Below are 16,854 nucleotides of genomic sequence, written 5' to 3'. Positions count from 1 at the left end.
TGAAGGTGTCATGTCAGTCTTATGCACACCCCTTCAAGTAAAGTGTTACCTATTGTTTCATTAATGTTAAGTCGTTCTGTAAACTGTGATGCATAATGCGCATGTCTGACAACATAATCCTTCCTCACGGGTGTACATGTTTTAACACTTCTTTCATTTAGTTCCCCTGCTCAAGGACAACAAATATACAAATGTGCTTGCATAACACACCAAAATCCAAAAATAGACCCTTTCATCAAGAAGCAGCAAATATTTTTTAAATTTAAAACACGTGGGCTGTCAATCGATTATACATTTTAATCAAATTAATTACATTATGTGCAGATAAATTAAACAAATTTGATGAGAAAAGCTCACACGTGAAAGAAATTCCAAGATGTTAGATTATTGTGGCAGACAAAATCACTGAACAGACATTATAAAAATGGATGTAGAAGCCAATATACCATATGTTTTGCTTCCTCTTACATTCTGTTGTGCTGCATGTAGTTAATTTTGAACAATAGCAATAATGGAGCAATACTGTGTTTCAGAATTTCACATTTTAAAGGAATAGTTTTCTCAAAAATGACAATTTGCTGACAATCCATTTAAGATGTAGAAGAGTTTGTTTCTTCATTGAAACACATTTGGAGAGATTTACAAATGACATCACTTGCTCACCAATGGATCCTCTGCAGTGAATGGGTGCCGTCAGAATAAGAGTCCAAACAGCTGACAAAAACACAACAATCCACACATAATTGACACAACTTTAGTCCATCAATTAATGTCTTATGAAGTGAAAAGCTGTGTGTTTGTAAGAAACAAATCTATCATTATTGCATTTTAACTTTAAACCATTGCTTCTGGCCAAAATATGAATCCATAATAATATAAAATAAAGTGGATAAAGTCCATCCCCTCTTGTCCTCTCACATCAAAATCCACCCACATATTTGTTTAGGACTGTTCTGTCTTAAAAATGTGCTCATGTGGCTCAGTGGTAGAGCATAGCGTTAGCAGCGCAAAAAAAGGTTGTGGGTTCGATTCCCAGGGAACACACATACTGGTAAAAAATGTATAGCCTGAATGCACTGTAAGTCGCTTTGGATAAAAGCGTCTGCTAAATGCATAAAATTATTATTATTATTAATTATTAAAAATGGTGCTTGATCTGTGCATTTCTTTTCTCTCCTAATTCAGATAATATTACATTTTTACTTTTCACAATTACATTTTCACAGCTGAAGTTAAAAACTTCTTAATGATGGATTTGTTTCTTATAAACACTCCTTAACTTTCTTAACTTCACGTTAATTGATGGACTGGAGTTGTATTATTAATGATTGTGATGTTTTTTTAACAGCAAAAACAAATCCATCATTAAGAAGTTTTTAATTTCAGCTGTGAAAATGTAATTGTGAAAAGTAAAAATATAATATTATCTGAATTAGGAGAGAAAAGAAATGCACAGATCAAGCACCATTTTTAATAATTAATAATTTTATGCATTTAGCAGACGCTTTTATCCAAAGCGACTTACAGCGCATTCAGGCTATACATTTTTTACCAGTATGTGTGTTCCCTGGGAATCGAACCCACAACCTTTTTTTGCGCTGCTAACGCTATGCTCTACCACTGAGCCACATGAGCACATTTTTAAGACAGAACAGTCCTAAACAAATATGTGGGTGGATTTTGATGTGAGAGGACAAGAGGGGATGGACTTTATCCACTTTATTTTATATTATTATGGATTCATATTTTGGCCAGAAGCAATGGTTTAAAGTTAAAATGCAATAATGATAGATTTGTTTCTTACAAACTAAATGTTATTAATTATTAATGATCCTAAACAGTATAAAATCTGCCAAAGAGCTCATTAAATTTTTCACCCATGAAGTCTAATACAGCAGCCTGAAAGCATCAATAGTAAAATAAATGAATAAAACAGGATTTTCAGGAACAAATCACAACAGTTCCTCTCAGTGCTCTCACAGTCTAGCCAGGCAGGCTTCTAGAGAATCAATATTAGTACGTAAAGTAGGCCTGACAGTAACTACACAAAACCCATAAACAGAAATTTGGCAATAAGACAAAGACACTCATTTCACAATACAGCTCACCAGCATATGTGAGAAATAAACCAGATTGTGGCGCATCAGCATTTCCTCATCCAAAAAAAGTACCTGAATCTCTGATCATTCATGGAAAGATTACACAAAAAAACCCACACAGTATCGTAAGCAATGACACACACATTGTGTGTGTGTCTGAGTTCAGAATAGCATTATACAGCCCAGGAAAGTGTGTGAAAGTTCGGAATGAGTAAATGTGTGAGCTTGTGCAAAGGCAGACGTAGATCGAATAAGAAAGATAGAATGGAAAGTAGTAGCTGTTGTTTTGTTTTAGCAAAACGGTGTCTTTGAATGCATAAATCAACGTGTTTTCTTCTCTTCCCTGAATACGTGCTGGTCTCTATGGATCCATGTCTTATTTCAGGCACTGTCTCTTTTACTGTCAGCACTTTACTGCGGCCAGTCAGCATTTCCTCCCTGCCTACACTCACAACCAAACACAAGCTCAAAGTCCAAAACCACAACACACACAGCGATCCAAACCCGCTACGACCAAACATACAACAACTGTTAAACACCACGGGCTCACTCTGTAGATGTCTTGTCAAAGTAAAAAAAATATGTCAATTTTGTTTATAAATCCACAGGTGAAAAGGACACATAAAACTGAGCTGCCAAGCTAAGATACCCATAATGCCTTAACTTGGAAAAAAGGCAATCGCTATGCTGGGCCAAAATAAAAGAATCACATGGTTTGAGGCTTTGGCATGTGCTTGCAAGGAGAACATTTAGCAAGAACATCAAGTGCTTTAGTCCTTTTTCTTTCTGGAAGACGATGATATGGTGAGGTTTAAATGTTGGCTGAGGTTTGGATTTGTGTTTTTCTGGTCTCAATCCTCTGTAATTCATGGAGCAGAGAGAAGCTAAACATTTTACATGCAGGCAGCAGTGCAGGACTAAATATGGAGGGAAAATATGAAGGATTTAAATTAAAATATTTAAAGGGATAGTTCACAAAAATTCTGTCATCAACCGTGCCTATTGTGATTCCAGAAGATATTCTGAGAAGATCCAGAAGATATTTTGAAGAAGGGCTGCACGGTTTGGGGATAAAATCTAATTGTGATTCTTCTGATAAAAAAAAAATTAAGGTTTGTAGGACTGTACAATTTGGACAAAACTTTTGTGATTTTATATATATTATTACTACTAAATAAAATATGAATATTCATAATTAAAAATAACAACAAATATATAATTTGGAATATTTTTCTGTAGAACAAAAAATCAAGTATTTATAACTATATAATAAATATATAGTTTTTTTTTATTATTGTACAGTGATAAAATTGCAATACTAATAAATATGGCTGTTACGTTTTCTTCATTTCTAAATGTTAAACCAAACTACGGGGGGCCCTTAAAGCTTCTCTTTTGTTGACAACAGCCAGTTTATGAGAGTTTCTCATTACAAGTTTGGGAAGATTGTTTGCAATGTTTTGTTCCTAACTGCATGTCAACTCACAGCACATGCAGAGCTGTGCATACTGGTAAAAAATGTATAGCCTGAATGCACTGTAAGTCGCTTTGGATAAAAGCGTCTGCTAAATGCATAAAATTATTATTATTATTAATTATTAAAAATGGTGCTTGATCTGTGCATTTCTTTTCTCTCCTAATTCAGATAATATTATATTTTTACTTTTCACAATTACATTTTCACAGCTGAAATTAAAAACTTCTTAATGATGGATTTGTTTTTGCTGTTAAAAAAACATCACAATCATTAATAATACAACTCCAGTCCATCAATTAACGTGAAGTTAAGAAAGTTAAGGAGTGTTTATAAGAAACAAATCCATCATTAAGAAGTTTTTAACTTCAGCTGTGAAAATGTAATTGTGAAAAGTAAAAATATAATATTATCTGAATTAGGAGAGAAAAGAAATGCACAGATCAAGCACCATTTTTAATAATTAATAATTTTATGCATTTAGCAGACGCTTTTATCCAAAGCGACTTACAGTGCATTCAGGCTATACATTTTTTACCAGTATGTGTGTTCCCTGGGAATCGAACCCACAACCTTTTTTTGCGCTGCTAACGCTATGCTCTACCACTGAGCCACATGAGCACATTTTTAAGACAGAACAGTCCTAAACAAATATGTGGGTGGATTTTGATGTGAGAGGACAAGAGGGGATGGACTTTATCCACTTTATTTTATATTATTATGGATTCATATTTTGGCCAGAAGCAATGGTTTAAAGTTAAAATGCAATAATGATAGATTTGTTTCTTACAAACTAAATGTTATTAATTATTAATGATCCTAAACAGTATAAAATCTGCCAAAGAGCTCATTAAATTTTTCACCCATGAAGTCTAATACAGCAGCCTGAAAGCATCAATAGTAAAATAAATGAATAAAACAGGATTTTCAGGAACAAATCACAACAGTTCCTCTCAGTGCTCTCACAGTCTAGCCAGGCAGGCTTCTAGAGAATCAATATTAGTACGTAAAGTAGGCCTGACAGTAACTACACAAAACCCATAAACAGAAATTTGGCAATAAGACAAAGACACTCATTTCACAATACAGCTCACCAGCATATGTGAGAAATAAACCAGATTGTGGCGCATCAGCATTTCCTCATCCAAAAAAAGTACCTGAATCTCCGATCATTCATGGAAAGATTACACAAAAAAACCCACACAGTATCGTAAGCAATGACACACACATTGTGTGTGTGTCTGAGTTCAGAATAGCATTATACAGCCCAGGAAAGTGTGTGAAAGTTCGGAATGAGTAAATGTGTGAGCTTGTGCAAAGGCAGACGTAGATCGAATAAGAAAGATAGAATGGAAAGTAGTAGCTGTTGTTTTGTTTTAGCAAAACGGTGTCTTTGAATGCATAAATCAACGTGTTTTCTTCTCTTCCCTGAATACGTGCTGGTCTCTATGGATCCATGTCTTATTTCAGGCACTGTCTCTTTTACTGTCAGCACTTTACTGCGGCCAGTCAGCATTTCCTCCCTGCCTACACTCACAACCAAACACAAGCTCAAAGTCCAAAACCACAACACACACAGCGATCCAAACCCGCTACGACCAAACATACAACAACTGTTAAACACCACGGGCTCACTCTGTAGATGTCTTGTCAAAGTAAAAAAAATATGTCAATTTTGTTTATAAATCCACAGGTGAAAAGGACACATAAAACTGAGCTGCCAAGCTAAGATACCCATAATGCCTTAACTTGGAAAAAAGGCAATCGCTATGCTGGGCCAAAATAAAAGAATCACATGGTTTGAGGCTTTGGCATGTGCTTGCAAGGAGAACATTTAGCAAGAACATCAAGTGCTTTAGTCCTTTTTCTTTCTGGAAGACGATGATATGGTGAGGTTTAAATGTTGGCTGAGGTTTGGATTTGTGTTTTTCTGGTCTCAATCCTCTGTAATTCATGGAGCAGAGAGAAGCTAAACATTTTACATGCAGGCAGCAGTGCAGGACTAAATATGGAGGGAAAATATGAAGGATTTAAATTAAAATATTTAAAGGGATAGTTCACAAAAATTCTGTCATCAACCGTGCCTATTGTGATTCCAGAAGATATTCTGAGAAGATCCAGAAGATATTTTGAAGAAGGGCTGCACGGTTTGGGGATAAAATCTAATTGTGATTCTTCTGATAAAAAAAAAAATTAAGGTTTGTAGGACTGTACAATTTGGACAAAACTTTTGTGATTTTATATATATTATTACTACTAAATAAAATATGAATATTCATAATTAAAAATAACAACAAATATATAATTTGGAATATTTTTCTGTAGAACAAAAAATCAAGTATTTATAACTATATAATAAATATATAGTTTTTTTTTATTATTGTACAGTGATAAAATTGCAATACTAATAAATATGGCTGTTACGTTTTCTTCATTTCTAAATGTTAAACCAAACCACGGGGGGCCCTTAAAGCTTCTCTTTTGTTGACAACAGCCAGTTTATGAGAGTTTCTCATTACAAGTTTGGGAAGATTGTTTGCAATGTTTTGTTCCTAACTGCATGTCAACTCACAGCACATGCAGAGCTGTGGAGCGTCATTTAGTGTGAACCGTGTGTCCATAATCCATAATAACACTTCCTCCAGTGAAAAAGTCCATCCTCTGTTGTCCTCTCACATTAAAATCCACCAACATATTTGTTTTGACAGCTGTTTTGAACTGTGCATATTTCTCACCTGATTTAGACGAGATGACCTTTTCACTGAAGAAAGCAATTTTATGAATAGACAACTTGTATTTTAGTCGAAAGCAAAGGTTTGAAGTAAAAAAAAAATCTTATAAGTCAAGCTTCAGTCTTGTGGATTACTTGCTTATTGTGATGTTTTTATCAGCTGCACACAGGTGATTAATAATTCACTGCCGAGGATCCATTGGTGAGCAAGTGATACGTTGCCTCTGATGAGGAAAAAAATTCATCTACATCTTGGATGGCCTGAGAGTGCGTACATTTTCAGCAAATTTACGTTTTTGGGTGAAGTATTCCTTTAGTTGGCACAGTGTCCACTTTACAGTATTTAAGTGAGATGGATTAGCTTTCAATCTGTTAATGTGAGCGCATGTATGGATTAAAATGAAGCTGTATTGTCTGTGGGAGCTCAGGGGTGCTGGCGTGCTGCAAACAATACAAAAAATAAATTATTCTTCAGTGGCTCATTTGGAAATTGTGATTTCTTTTGGTGATCTGCCAGGTGCTTTCTTTCCACTATCGCTGGATCTAACAGAGAGGCTGGAGAACATTGACGGAGGAAACCTCAGGGTCAGGAGGTGCACACCACCTATTCACAAAACACTCCTGGCTACTTGCAGTATGTCAATTAAGAGTGAACAAAAGCTTAGAAAAGCCTGAATAGGAAGAATATTGCAGTCAGTGCTATTAGAATGGCGAAGGTTGTGCTTTGTGAAGACTATGAAAGAACGTGACTGAAAGATACTTTACAATATCAAACTATACTGCATCTTTCTTGATTAGATACCAGAGTTGCTGCCGTCCTCAGGAGAAAAGGCTTTTAATTAAGCAAATTTCCTGCCTCAATGCTACAGGCAATCTGTGAGGAATGTTTGCCATTACTGAAAAAAAGAGACTAGATGAATCTGATTACAATGTGCCAAGGACAAATTGTTGGAGATGCTTTAAAAGCTCTTATCATTCTACTTCTCCCACAGCACTATAGCACAGGCATCAATTTGAAGTAATATTTTACAGGCTGGGTAATGTTAAATGTCATTTGCTGTTGATTTCAGGCTGGTGCAGGAAAGATTTGGTTCCTTAGAAGATTCTGAGAGCGGTAAAGCTGCTTTGAGATGGAGAGTTGGACGACTATCTGCAGCTCCCACTTTCTTGGGCAGACTCTTATCTCTCACACAAATTAAAGCTCAGCGGATGAGAGGGAACAGGCTTCCTTAGGGCAAAAAAACACACATAGAAATGCAGCCGCACACTAGCAGTATATACTTCAAATTAACACCCCGTCTAAAATATCTGCATGCAGAGGAACACGGCCTTAAAACCTCAGGACAAAATATACTGTCTAATCCCAACACCCTCACATGCACACACATTTTATCATTGTGGGGACTTCTGTTATTTTTATACTGATTTCTAATGCTTACCGCTAAACACTTGGCTGGTCCCGACAATGTGTGTTTTCAGGTTTACTGTCCTTGTGAGCAGCGTTTCCTTGTCAACAGCAGCAGCATTTACAAAGCCGTGGCAAAAAAAAAAATGTTTATTGTGAATGTTTATTGAATGTGAGGCAATTAAAAGATATACTGGCAAGAAACATATTTTTATCGAGTTTTCCTCGCTGCTAATCGACTTTTTATCACTCATTATTTATGATTGTTTCTTTTTAGTGAATCAAAAACATAGGCTGAATTTGGAACAGGAAGACGCAGAATGGTTCTGCTTTGGCATCTATTGGCTAGTATGCAACAATAAACAAACTAGCTGTCAATATTGCATTATTGACTTATAGTAAATTGTTACTGTTGTGTCAAGTGAAGTGTAGATGTGTAAAAACTCAAGAAGAATTATAAAGAAAGCACTGCCTGTAGAGACATTTGGTACCAACAATGTCGGCAAAACCGTATCCACACACACAGCAGTCTGTTTCAGTCAACACACGTATGTGAATATGCAATACACACACATTTAGTGTTGATCCAGTGTTTTTGGGGACATGTTCCAGCTCCTGTGGGGAGGCCATCTGTACAGTATGCTGCTCTGGAAGAGCCGGGGTATATTATATAGACTCTACGTCTCTCTGAGGCACAGAAAGCAAAGCCACACATCTCTTCCACTTCACACAATGAGCCTAAAGAGTGTGGGGATATTCTGTGGAGAAGACAGGAACAGAACTGGCAAGAAATGTGGAGAATTTTGTGACTATGTGCGAGACGAGGCATCAGAGGCAGCAATTGTGAGGGAAGGCAAGATGAAGTGTGTTTATCCTGTAACACTGCGTGCAAGTGAGGGTGGGTTTGGGTATTTTCCTGTAAGGCTGTATGCCTTTGTTTAATTGTGTGTGTGTATGTGTGTGTACACATACAAGGGCATGTACTGTTGGAAGCTCCTCACTTCTGATTGGCAAAGGAAACACACACATATTCTCACGTAGCCAGACCTTTGACTAACAGTATACAATGTCTGGTCTACATTGCATTTTATAGACAAAAACTGCCCACTTATGAAGGAAGAGATAGTCTGCCTGACATTTAACTGAACGTCTACAGTTTGTTGTGTTTTTACATTCAATAGAGTGCTTTCTGTAGGCCAAAACCAGGAAACAATTTATTATTTTAGCACTTCCAGTTTCATCAATGGGCCTGTAGCACAAGTTAATATATTTTCACGTTTTATTCTATGACATAAAATACATTCGTAATACCACTTTGTGACTTTTTTAAAGCTTTTATGTGTCTTGAAAAAGGTGGTTACTAACAAGCGGCTAAATGAGACTACAAAGATTGATGGGGACATTAAACATCATCATGCCAAACAGGAAAACTCATCCAGGATCATTATGTTTAGAATCGTGCTCTAGAATCTCACGCTTTCAGGAATTTTTTTAATAAAGACAAAAAGAGTTGTCAGAAGCTTAATGGAGGTGACGCTGAAGTCAAATGACTGTGGTTACTTCTTCTTACCTCTGGCGATTGTATATGAGCTTCAAAATGCATAGTTGTGTTCATTTATGAAGATTATTATGATGAACAAAACATGAAAGTATCATAAACTTTTGTTGGTCACAAAGCTTATTTTCTTCAAAAATCAAAAAATCATATTGAGTTTTTGTTGAAGGAACAAAGTTGATGGCCTACAAACTTGTTCAAAATGACATTATTACAAATTAAAACAAATAAAAACAGCTGACTTAGCTTTGAGAATTTCTGTCCATGAAACAAAACTCAGAAAACAATATATATGTTTTTCATTCACACTTTAGTTTGGGGAACAATTCTCACTATTAACCACAACTTTTGCATCAAAGAAATCCTAACTTTCTGCTTATTAATAGTTAGTAAGGTAGTTGTTAAGTTTAGGTTATGATTAAGGGATCTAAAATATGGTCATGCACAAGAAGGCATTAATATGTGCTTTAAGTACTAATAAACAACCAATATGCTAGTAATATGCATGCTATAATAGTAGGGAAGTCGTGGCCTAATGGTTAGAGTCGGACTCATAACCCAAAGGTTGTGGGTTCGAGTCTCGTGCCGGCAGGGATTGTAGGTGGGGGGAGTGAATGTACAGTGCTCTCTCCCACCTTCAATACCACGACTGAGGTGCCCTTGAGCAAGGCACCGAACCCCCAACTGCTCCCTGGGCGCCGCAGCAAAAAATGGCTGCCCACTGCTCCGGGTGTGTGTTCACAGTGTGTTCACTGCTGTGTGTGTGCGCACTTTGGATGGGATAAATGCAGAGCACAAATTCCGAGTATGGGTCACCATACTTGGCCACATGTCACGTCACTTTCACTTTCACTAATAAGCAACTAGTTTATAGTGATAATTGGTTCCTAAACTAAAGCGTTACCATTTTTTCTTTTTTGATATCTATTTAACTTGCTGTCTTAAACTAACCTTTTCAAGATTTGATTCCACTAAAATGACAAATGCTTGTGCTTATGTGTCAACCTGACTTAAAAATACTATCAAAGAAAACCCTTGCAAACACATTCTCCAGGACGTTGTGTAATGCCAGTCATTTAGATTAGAGCTTCCCAAACAGAGAAAGTGCTTTCCAGTTTTGTGTGCAAAATGCATCATTGAACAGATTTTTGGGGGTCAGTAGGCCTGCCATTTGAGATTACACACATATACACACACATGCATGTGCACATGTAAGTACACAAGCACACAGACACATCGGTAGCAGGGAGATCCATTGTGTGGTAATGTGATTCCAGAGGGTGATGGATGACCATGGGGATCTCCACAGAGGTGATTAATAATAAATGCAGAGACACAGGAAGAGGTGAGCATTAAAACTCTCTTCTCTCATCTAGTTCTCAACAACATTCCATCCACCAATAAAACTGCAGGCTTAAATAAGCCTCTTATTACACTCAGACTTACTGACTGTAAAACTACAGGGAATCACACGAGAAACCATGGAAACTATTAAGATGACCACTAATGAACAGACCATATTACAGTGGCTTCTGTCAGAAAGGAAAGCCTTTAAAAACAAGATTATAATAATGAACAGCTTTCTGAAGAGCGAAGCAGAGAAAGTACCATTTTCTGAGCAGTACGTGATGTGCACGGCTCATTTGCCATCTCTGTCATCACAGGCTGAGTTTCTATTCAGTCTTTCGCCCCTTCATTCATGCTTTTTTTAGCTATGTGCAACAGCTTAGTAAAGACCTTGAAAAACCGAGGTTCTTTAACTTGACCACCGCTATGTGACATTTACCCAGAATGTCTTCAGCTTAAGAGCAATTTTGTTTGAATGTAAGAGTTCTTCTATTCACTTTTTCCTTAGCTGTTGACTTTGATGTTAGCCAACTCCAGAACTAAGAACAGAGCTTTACCTCAACAGGCCGATGCCACATGAAACGCAAAGAGGCCGAGTGAAAAGGACACGCAATCGCTGTTGTGAGTTATCTCTCTTGCTGTTTGCTTACCAGAGCTTTCAATCATGTGATCTGTTCCTGTTGCAGGACTCACATTCACTTCATCTCAACTCCAGTGAACCAGAAGAGCACAGAACCACAGAAAACAGACATAGCTTTCATGATGACTATGACTAAGTACAGACGTGCAGTCAATATGAAATCAAAAAAGACCATTTTTGGGTCAATAGCAAAACGTGTTGTTTTGGTCCGAATATACTAATGTATTCAAAAATATATTTTAAAAAGCCAGTAACTTAAATACACCAAAAAACAATAGTTTTAAATTCTAAATTACAATTTATTTTTTAATTTTTATACTATAGGTATGTTATATACAATTTAAAAATGTACAAAGAAATTATCAAAAGTGACTGTAAAGACATGTATAATTATTATTATTATTAATGTTTTATTTGTTAGGGACAGATACAATAAACATAGATGAAAATGTAAAAAACAATCATCCCATGCATGTACCATAGCGCTTGTAGCCGAAGCTAATGTAATAAAAGATTTCTATTTATAAAATAAATAAGGTTCTTTTGAACTTTCATCAAAGAATCCTCAAAAAATGTGTAATGTTTTCAAGAAATATGTTTTCAACACTGATAAATAATAAGAAATGTTTGAATGATTTCTGTGGAATGATTTCACATGATTCTGACGATTATGTGACACTGAAGACTGGCGTAACGGCTGCTGAAAATTCAGATTTGCCTTAACAGGAATACGTTTGAAAATATATTTATATTTAAATAGCAATATTACTGCGACTTGAATGAAGAGACTTCATTCAAAAACATTTTCTTTAAAAAAATAGTACCAACCTCAAACTTTTGAACAGTAGTAGTGTATACAAGCATTTTTTAAGTAATGGTGTGTTTAAGTTGTAACGAAAATATGTTCTTACTTGTTACTTGATGATTAAACAACATAATATTTTTAGAGTCAGATTACGGAAGTACAGTTGTACTGTAAATGCCGTTCCATTTTGACTTTAAAAGAATGAACCCCATGCAGATTCATAAGTATGCAAGTAGTCTTTTAGCAGATGCTATTATCCAAAGCGACTTACTAAAGTGCACTTATGGCCGGGACAATCTGTCTGGAGCAATCTGGGGTTAAATGTCTTGCCCAAGGGTACAATGAAGAGAAGGGTCCCTCCTTACTAGGATTAAACCAGTGACCTTCTGGTCAAGTGCCCTAAGTATAAACCAACACAACCTCATCAGATTAAAAGAAATTAAATCAGCACCAACCCATGAAATCACCCATAATTTCAACTTCATAATTTCTAAAACGTTCACAAGCTTGCAGCTCTGAGCTGCAGTCCCAGGTTTCCTTTAGGGAAACATCAAAGCTCGAACTGGCCTTTGATGTCAGAAGAGCTGAGCCGAGCGGCATCCATCTCGCCAGTCTGCCCTACATTTGTTTACAGCCCTGCTCTTGGCTAATATAAAGCAGAACGTGTGCATGTTACACACACCCAAACTAGATGAAACAAGGTTTCTGCCAAAAAAGCGTTTTTTCTAACATAATGATACTCCCGTGACAGACACGGCAAGCCTGATAGAGGCGCGGTATACGGCATCAGATGATTACACCGGAGACACGGAGCTAATGACAGCTCTCCATACCACAGGCAGAAAAGACTCCCTATCTTCTGCAGGCCTTGCGGCCACAGTGCACTTCTGCTTCTTCAGCAACATGCATGTGAGATAATCTATTTGGGAATGGATGGCGACCACGGAGAGTCATGGCTTGGCTTTATCCCTTTACTGGATCTCAAGAGCCCGTGGCTTGGCATGAAGGAGGAGTCGCGGTTCTGTGCGTCTGCATGAAGAGTTACAGCAAGCATGAAGTGAATTAGACAAACCATCTCTTTTTCTCTCCCAAGGTCACTATTGAGCTTTAATGGAATGAGTGCCTACACGAAAACGGTTCTTCTTTACACGCCCATTCAACAAAGCTTGTTATTTGAACTTGTACTCCCTTGAGACGTGTACTGTCCCTCAGATCATACACATCCCTCCTTCTGTTCTTACAAACGCAATGCCGAGCGGCGCAGCATGAGAACAGGGTGTTAACATGCGTTTCTGTGTGGGAGTGATTCTGAGCACGCTTCCAACCTTATCTCTCCTCACACTTGTGATCGGTGTATTTAAACACCTGCTGTTTTGTGATTTTGTCACACCTCTAGCCAACCTGACGCTTTTTACTCTGTTTTGTGCCTTACGGTGCATTTAGGGACAGTGGTTTCCCTTCAAACTAATGTCTACGGTCATAAAATGTATACAAGTCATACTATATACTGCCATTCAAAAGTTTGGGATCAGTGTGATTTTTATTTTTTTTATTCAGCAAAGACGCATTAAATTGATCAAAAGTGACAGTAAAGACATTTATAATGTTACAAATTACATATTTTTAATAAAGACTGTTCTTTTGAACTTTCTATTCATCAAAAATGTATCACGGTAAGCAGTTGTTTAACTGTTTTCAACATTTATCATAAGAAATATTTTTTGAACTCCAAATCAGCATATTAGACTAATTTCTGAAGGATCATGTGACACTGAAGTCTGGAGTAATGGCTACAGAAAAATCAGCTTTGGCAATCTACATTTTAAAATGTATTATAATAGAAAACAGTTATTTTAGACTAGAATGATATTTATAACAATATTACTGTTTTTTGTATTTTTGATTAAATAAAGGCAGAGAAAAACCTGCCAACCCCAAAGTTGTGGACAGTAGTGTACACTGGTGTAGATATAAATGTGTGTATTAGGTCAGTTTGGTACCTGTGTGAAAAAATGTCATAGGTTTTAAAAAGTAACAAGTAATAGTAGGTGGAGGTTAATATATTGGAAGTCAAACTTCTGCACAATGCAGCTCAAACACCACATGACACCCAGCTAGAAAGATGACAGGTGATTTAAAAGCTCATTTTCAACATCAATAATTTCTTGGGGATAATAAGATCAGGTTAATAGAAAATCAGGGTAGTTAGGGTAATTAGTTTTCATCACACGCCCATGAAAACTCATTTTAGATGCAAAAAAAAAAATTCTGAAATGTTGGGATTTAGGATATATATGCCTGTTGTAACCTAGATCCCTTGAGACAATGGGCAGGAAGTGCATTTGTACTAGATGTGTCCAGACCAGTTTTTGGTTCCCACGTTCATGTTTTTACAGATTTTAAAGGCATTTTTAGAAAGACTGACTGTTGCCGTTAGCACTACTGGCAGTGATACTTGGGATATCAACAGTTGACACTGATGACAAATTTATAAACAATGCTGACATTATACTATTGCTATTATGCCCAAATTACACTTGGGTCATTCCAAGAAATTAGTCTTTTCCATTTTGAAAAGGTGACATTTCTGTACAATTTTAAACATTCCAACAGAAAAGTCTTAACTGTTAATAGACTGCATTTATCCAAAAATAATAAACTGACTTCTAAAGTGGTGATCAATTGGAAGTAGCCACAAATCCTTTCTTCCATATTATGATGTACATCTGAGTGGATTAATTTCATGCCGACTTTAATAAACACAATGTTAATAAATTGCATTGTGTCATTTCAAGCTAAATTTCCAAATAAAAATGCATTAGGACATTATGCTATAAATGCAAAGGGGCTTATTGTACAGGGGTGACGGTTCATTTAGCCATTAATAGCCTTGTACTCAAGGTCATGACAATACATGTTGATATTTCCTCAAATAGCTTTCGATAATCTGTTGTTTACTTTACAAACTCATGGTAACAGGACTGATTATGTAAGAATTTAAAAATAAATCTCAAAATATATGATAAAATGTATTTTATTATTTATGCACTTGTTAGGGGAAGTTATGGTAACAGGGCTGACATATGACTTTAATAACAAATATATAAATATACCCTATATCTCCTATATACCACAACTCGTGCACAGTGAGTGTGGCATTACACAATCATCTGGCACGGTGCATTGGTGATATCAACGACTGCACGCTCTTGCATTGGTGAAGGAAGTCAAAGGTGGGTCTAGTTCACCCTGGATGAAGAAAAGGTATGACACACCTCTTCACCATGTTCTATCCTGTCTGCTTTAATTACATCCAAAACCACAGAAATTAAACTGCCAGTGCCAACCATCTCCATTCTGCTATCATCACGTCAATTGCTTATTCAGATTCCCAAACAAATCATCCCCGTTTCATTTTGATATATCAGTACTCACCCGAAGAGACGGAGGAACCCGACAGACTGGAGTTGCTGGACGCTGCCATCGCGTCTAATTCTGAATCTACCCGCTTACTGGCGTCTTTTAGGGCTTGACAGCTCTTCCATCTCAGTCTCTGCTCTCCTGACCTGTCTTCAGCTCTCCAGAGTTCCTCCTAAACAGCCGATAAAATCCAGCTGCGAGTGTCGGATCAGACGGGAGTCGCCAGCGCTGCCGCATTTACAGGCGCGCGTGTGGCAGCAGAACCATATAATGAAACTAGTTGATACAACCTCAGATATACGTACAGAATATGTGACAACTCATCTACTCCTCATCGTAATGAAAAGCAGAATTCAAGAAAACTTCCCGGACGTTCCGTGTGCTGTCAGTGCCAGTAGGTTTCGCTATATTTCAGGGAACAGTCAGGGATTTCACTGTATCGCTTCCATGTGCCACTTCAAGGCGCGTAATAAACACACAGTGTGTGCAGAGGCGAATCCGCCTTTTAAAGTGGAAGAACCAGGGCGCGCACATTCCTCCTGCCTACCTGACCATGCTGTAAACCTTACTTACATGCCTCTCAGCTGTGTGCTGGGACCATAAGAAAGTTGCATTCCTTCTGCTGTTCAGAAATATTATATGTTCAGAACTTATGGCTTCCCAGCACATACTAATAGACTGTCAGTAATAAAGGTACAGTGCACTTTGGTGTGCCATTGCTTTAAAAAAAAAAAGGCATTAGATGTTTTTTTTTTTTTTTTTTGCAAGACCTACTAACATAAGATGAACCTAGCATGAAAAGTAGCTCATTTTAAAAACATCAAATGTCTGTAGTTTATAACATCACTGTACACTTTAAAGACATGTAATTTAGTCACACCCACTTAAAAAGCATGTTGCACTGACCAAAAATATAGTATAAAGTAGGACTAGGTCTACTTTTTTTGTGCCAATGTGTATGTGTGTGTATATATATATCATTTATATTTATATATTATATTTATTAAAGTCTGAGGTTTGTAACCAGCATTTGAGACATGTTTAAATACAGTTTAAACCCCTCATTTGTGTGCTTTTCTAGCAATAAACATCAATTAAATAGTTTCATGAATGCAGTCATATTCGTGTAAAAATGTATTTATTACTTGTTGTCCATTCATTATGTTTCTTATTGGGTGTCACAATTTTAAGGAATCTTACATTTGTGTAAAAAGGTGGTCTCATGTTCATTATGCACAACATGAGACCAGAGGCGGACAGTAACTAAGTACATTTACTTAAGTATTGTACTTAAGTACACTTTTTGAGTATCGGTACTTTACTTGAGTATTATTTTTTCTGGAAACTTATGACTTTAACTTCACTACATTTGAAAGAC

The 16,854-nt window shown here is 36.7% G+C and overlaps 2 protein-coding genes across 5 annotated transcripts in view; one reads left to right on the top strand and one right to left on the bottom strand.

The window, feature by feature from the left end:
- Positions 1–15,980, bottom strand: part of LOC107684543 (beta-chimaerin-like) — a 51,434-nt gene extending 35,454 nt beyond the window's left edge. For 2 of the 4 annotated variants that reach the window (XM_016480822.1, XM_016480823.1), the window contains exon 1: positions 8,283–8,774. In XM_016480822.1, coding sequence (XP_016336308.1) covers positions 8,283–8,679 — 397 coding nt within the window. In that variant the 5' untranslated portion in view covers positions 8,680–8,774. Of the gene's footprint in view, positions 1–8,282; positions 8,775–15,491 lie in introns of those variants that run through there. The other 2 variants (XM_016480825.1, XM_016480824.1) reach the window with 2 other exon arrangements.
- LOC107684544 (probable serine carboxypeptidase CPVL) overlaps positions 7,785–16,854 on the top strand; it is a 16,017-nt gene continuing 6,947 nt past the window's right edge. The window contains exons 1-2 of the mRNA XM_016480827.1: positions 7,785–7,796; positions 13,735–13,739. The gene's annotated coding sequence lies outside the window, so the exon portion shown is untranslated. The remainder of the gene's footprint in view (positions 7,797–13,734; positions 13,740–16,854) is intronic.

The sequence above is a fragment of the Sinocyclocheilus anshuiensis genome, unplaced genomic scaffold (genome assembly GCF_001515605.1).
Source record: "Sinocyclocheilus anshuiensis isolate Anshui unplaced genomic scaffold, SAMN03320099.WGS_v1.1 scaffold225, whole genome shotgun sequence".
Taxonomy (NCBI): Eukaryota; Metazoa; Chordata; class Actinopteri; order Cypriniformes; family Cyprinidae; genus Sinocyclocheilus; species Sinocyclocheilus anshuiensis.
The sequence above is the reverse complement of the archived record's forward strand: the minus strand, read 5'-3'. Positions and strand labels throughout refer to the sequence as shown.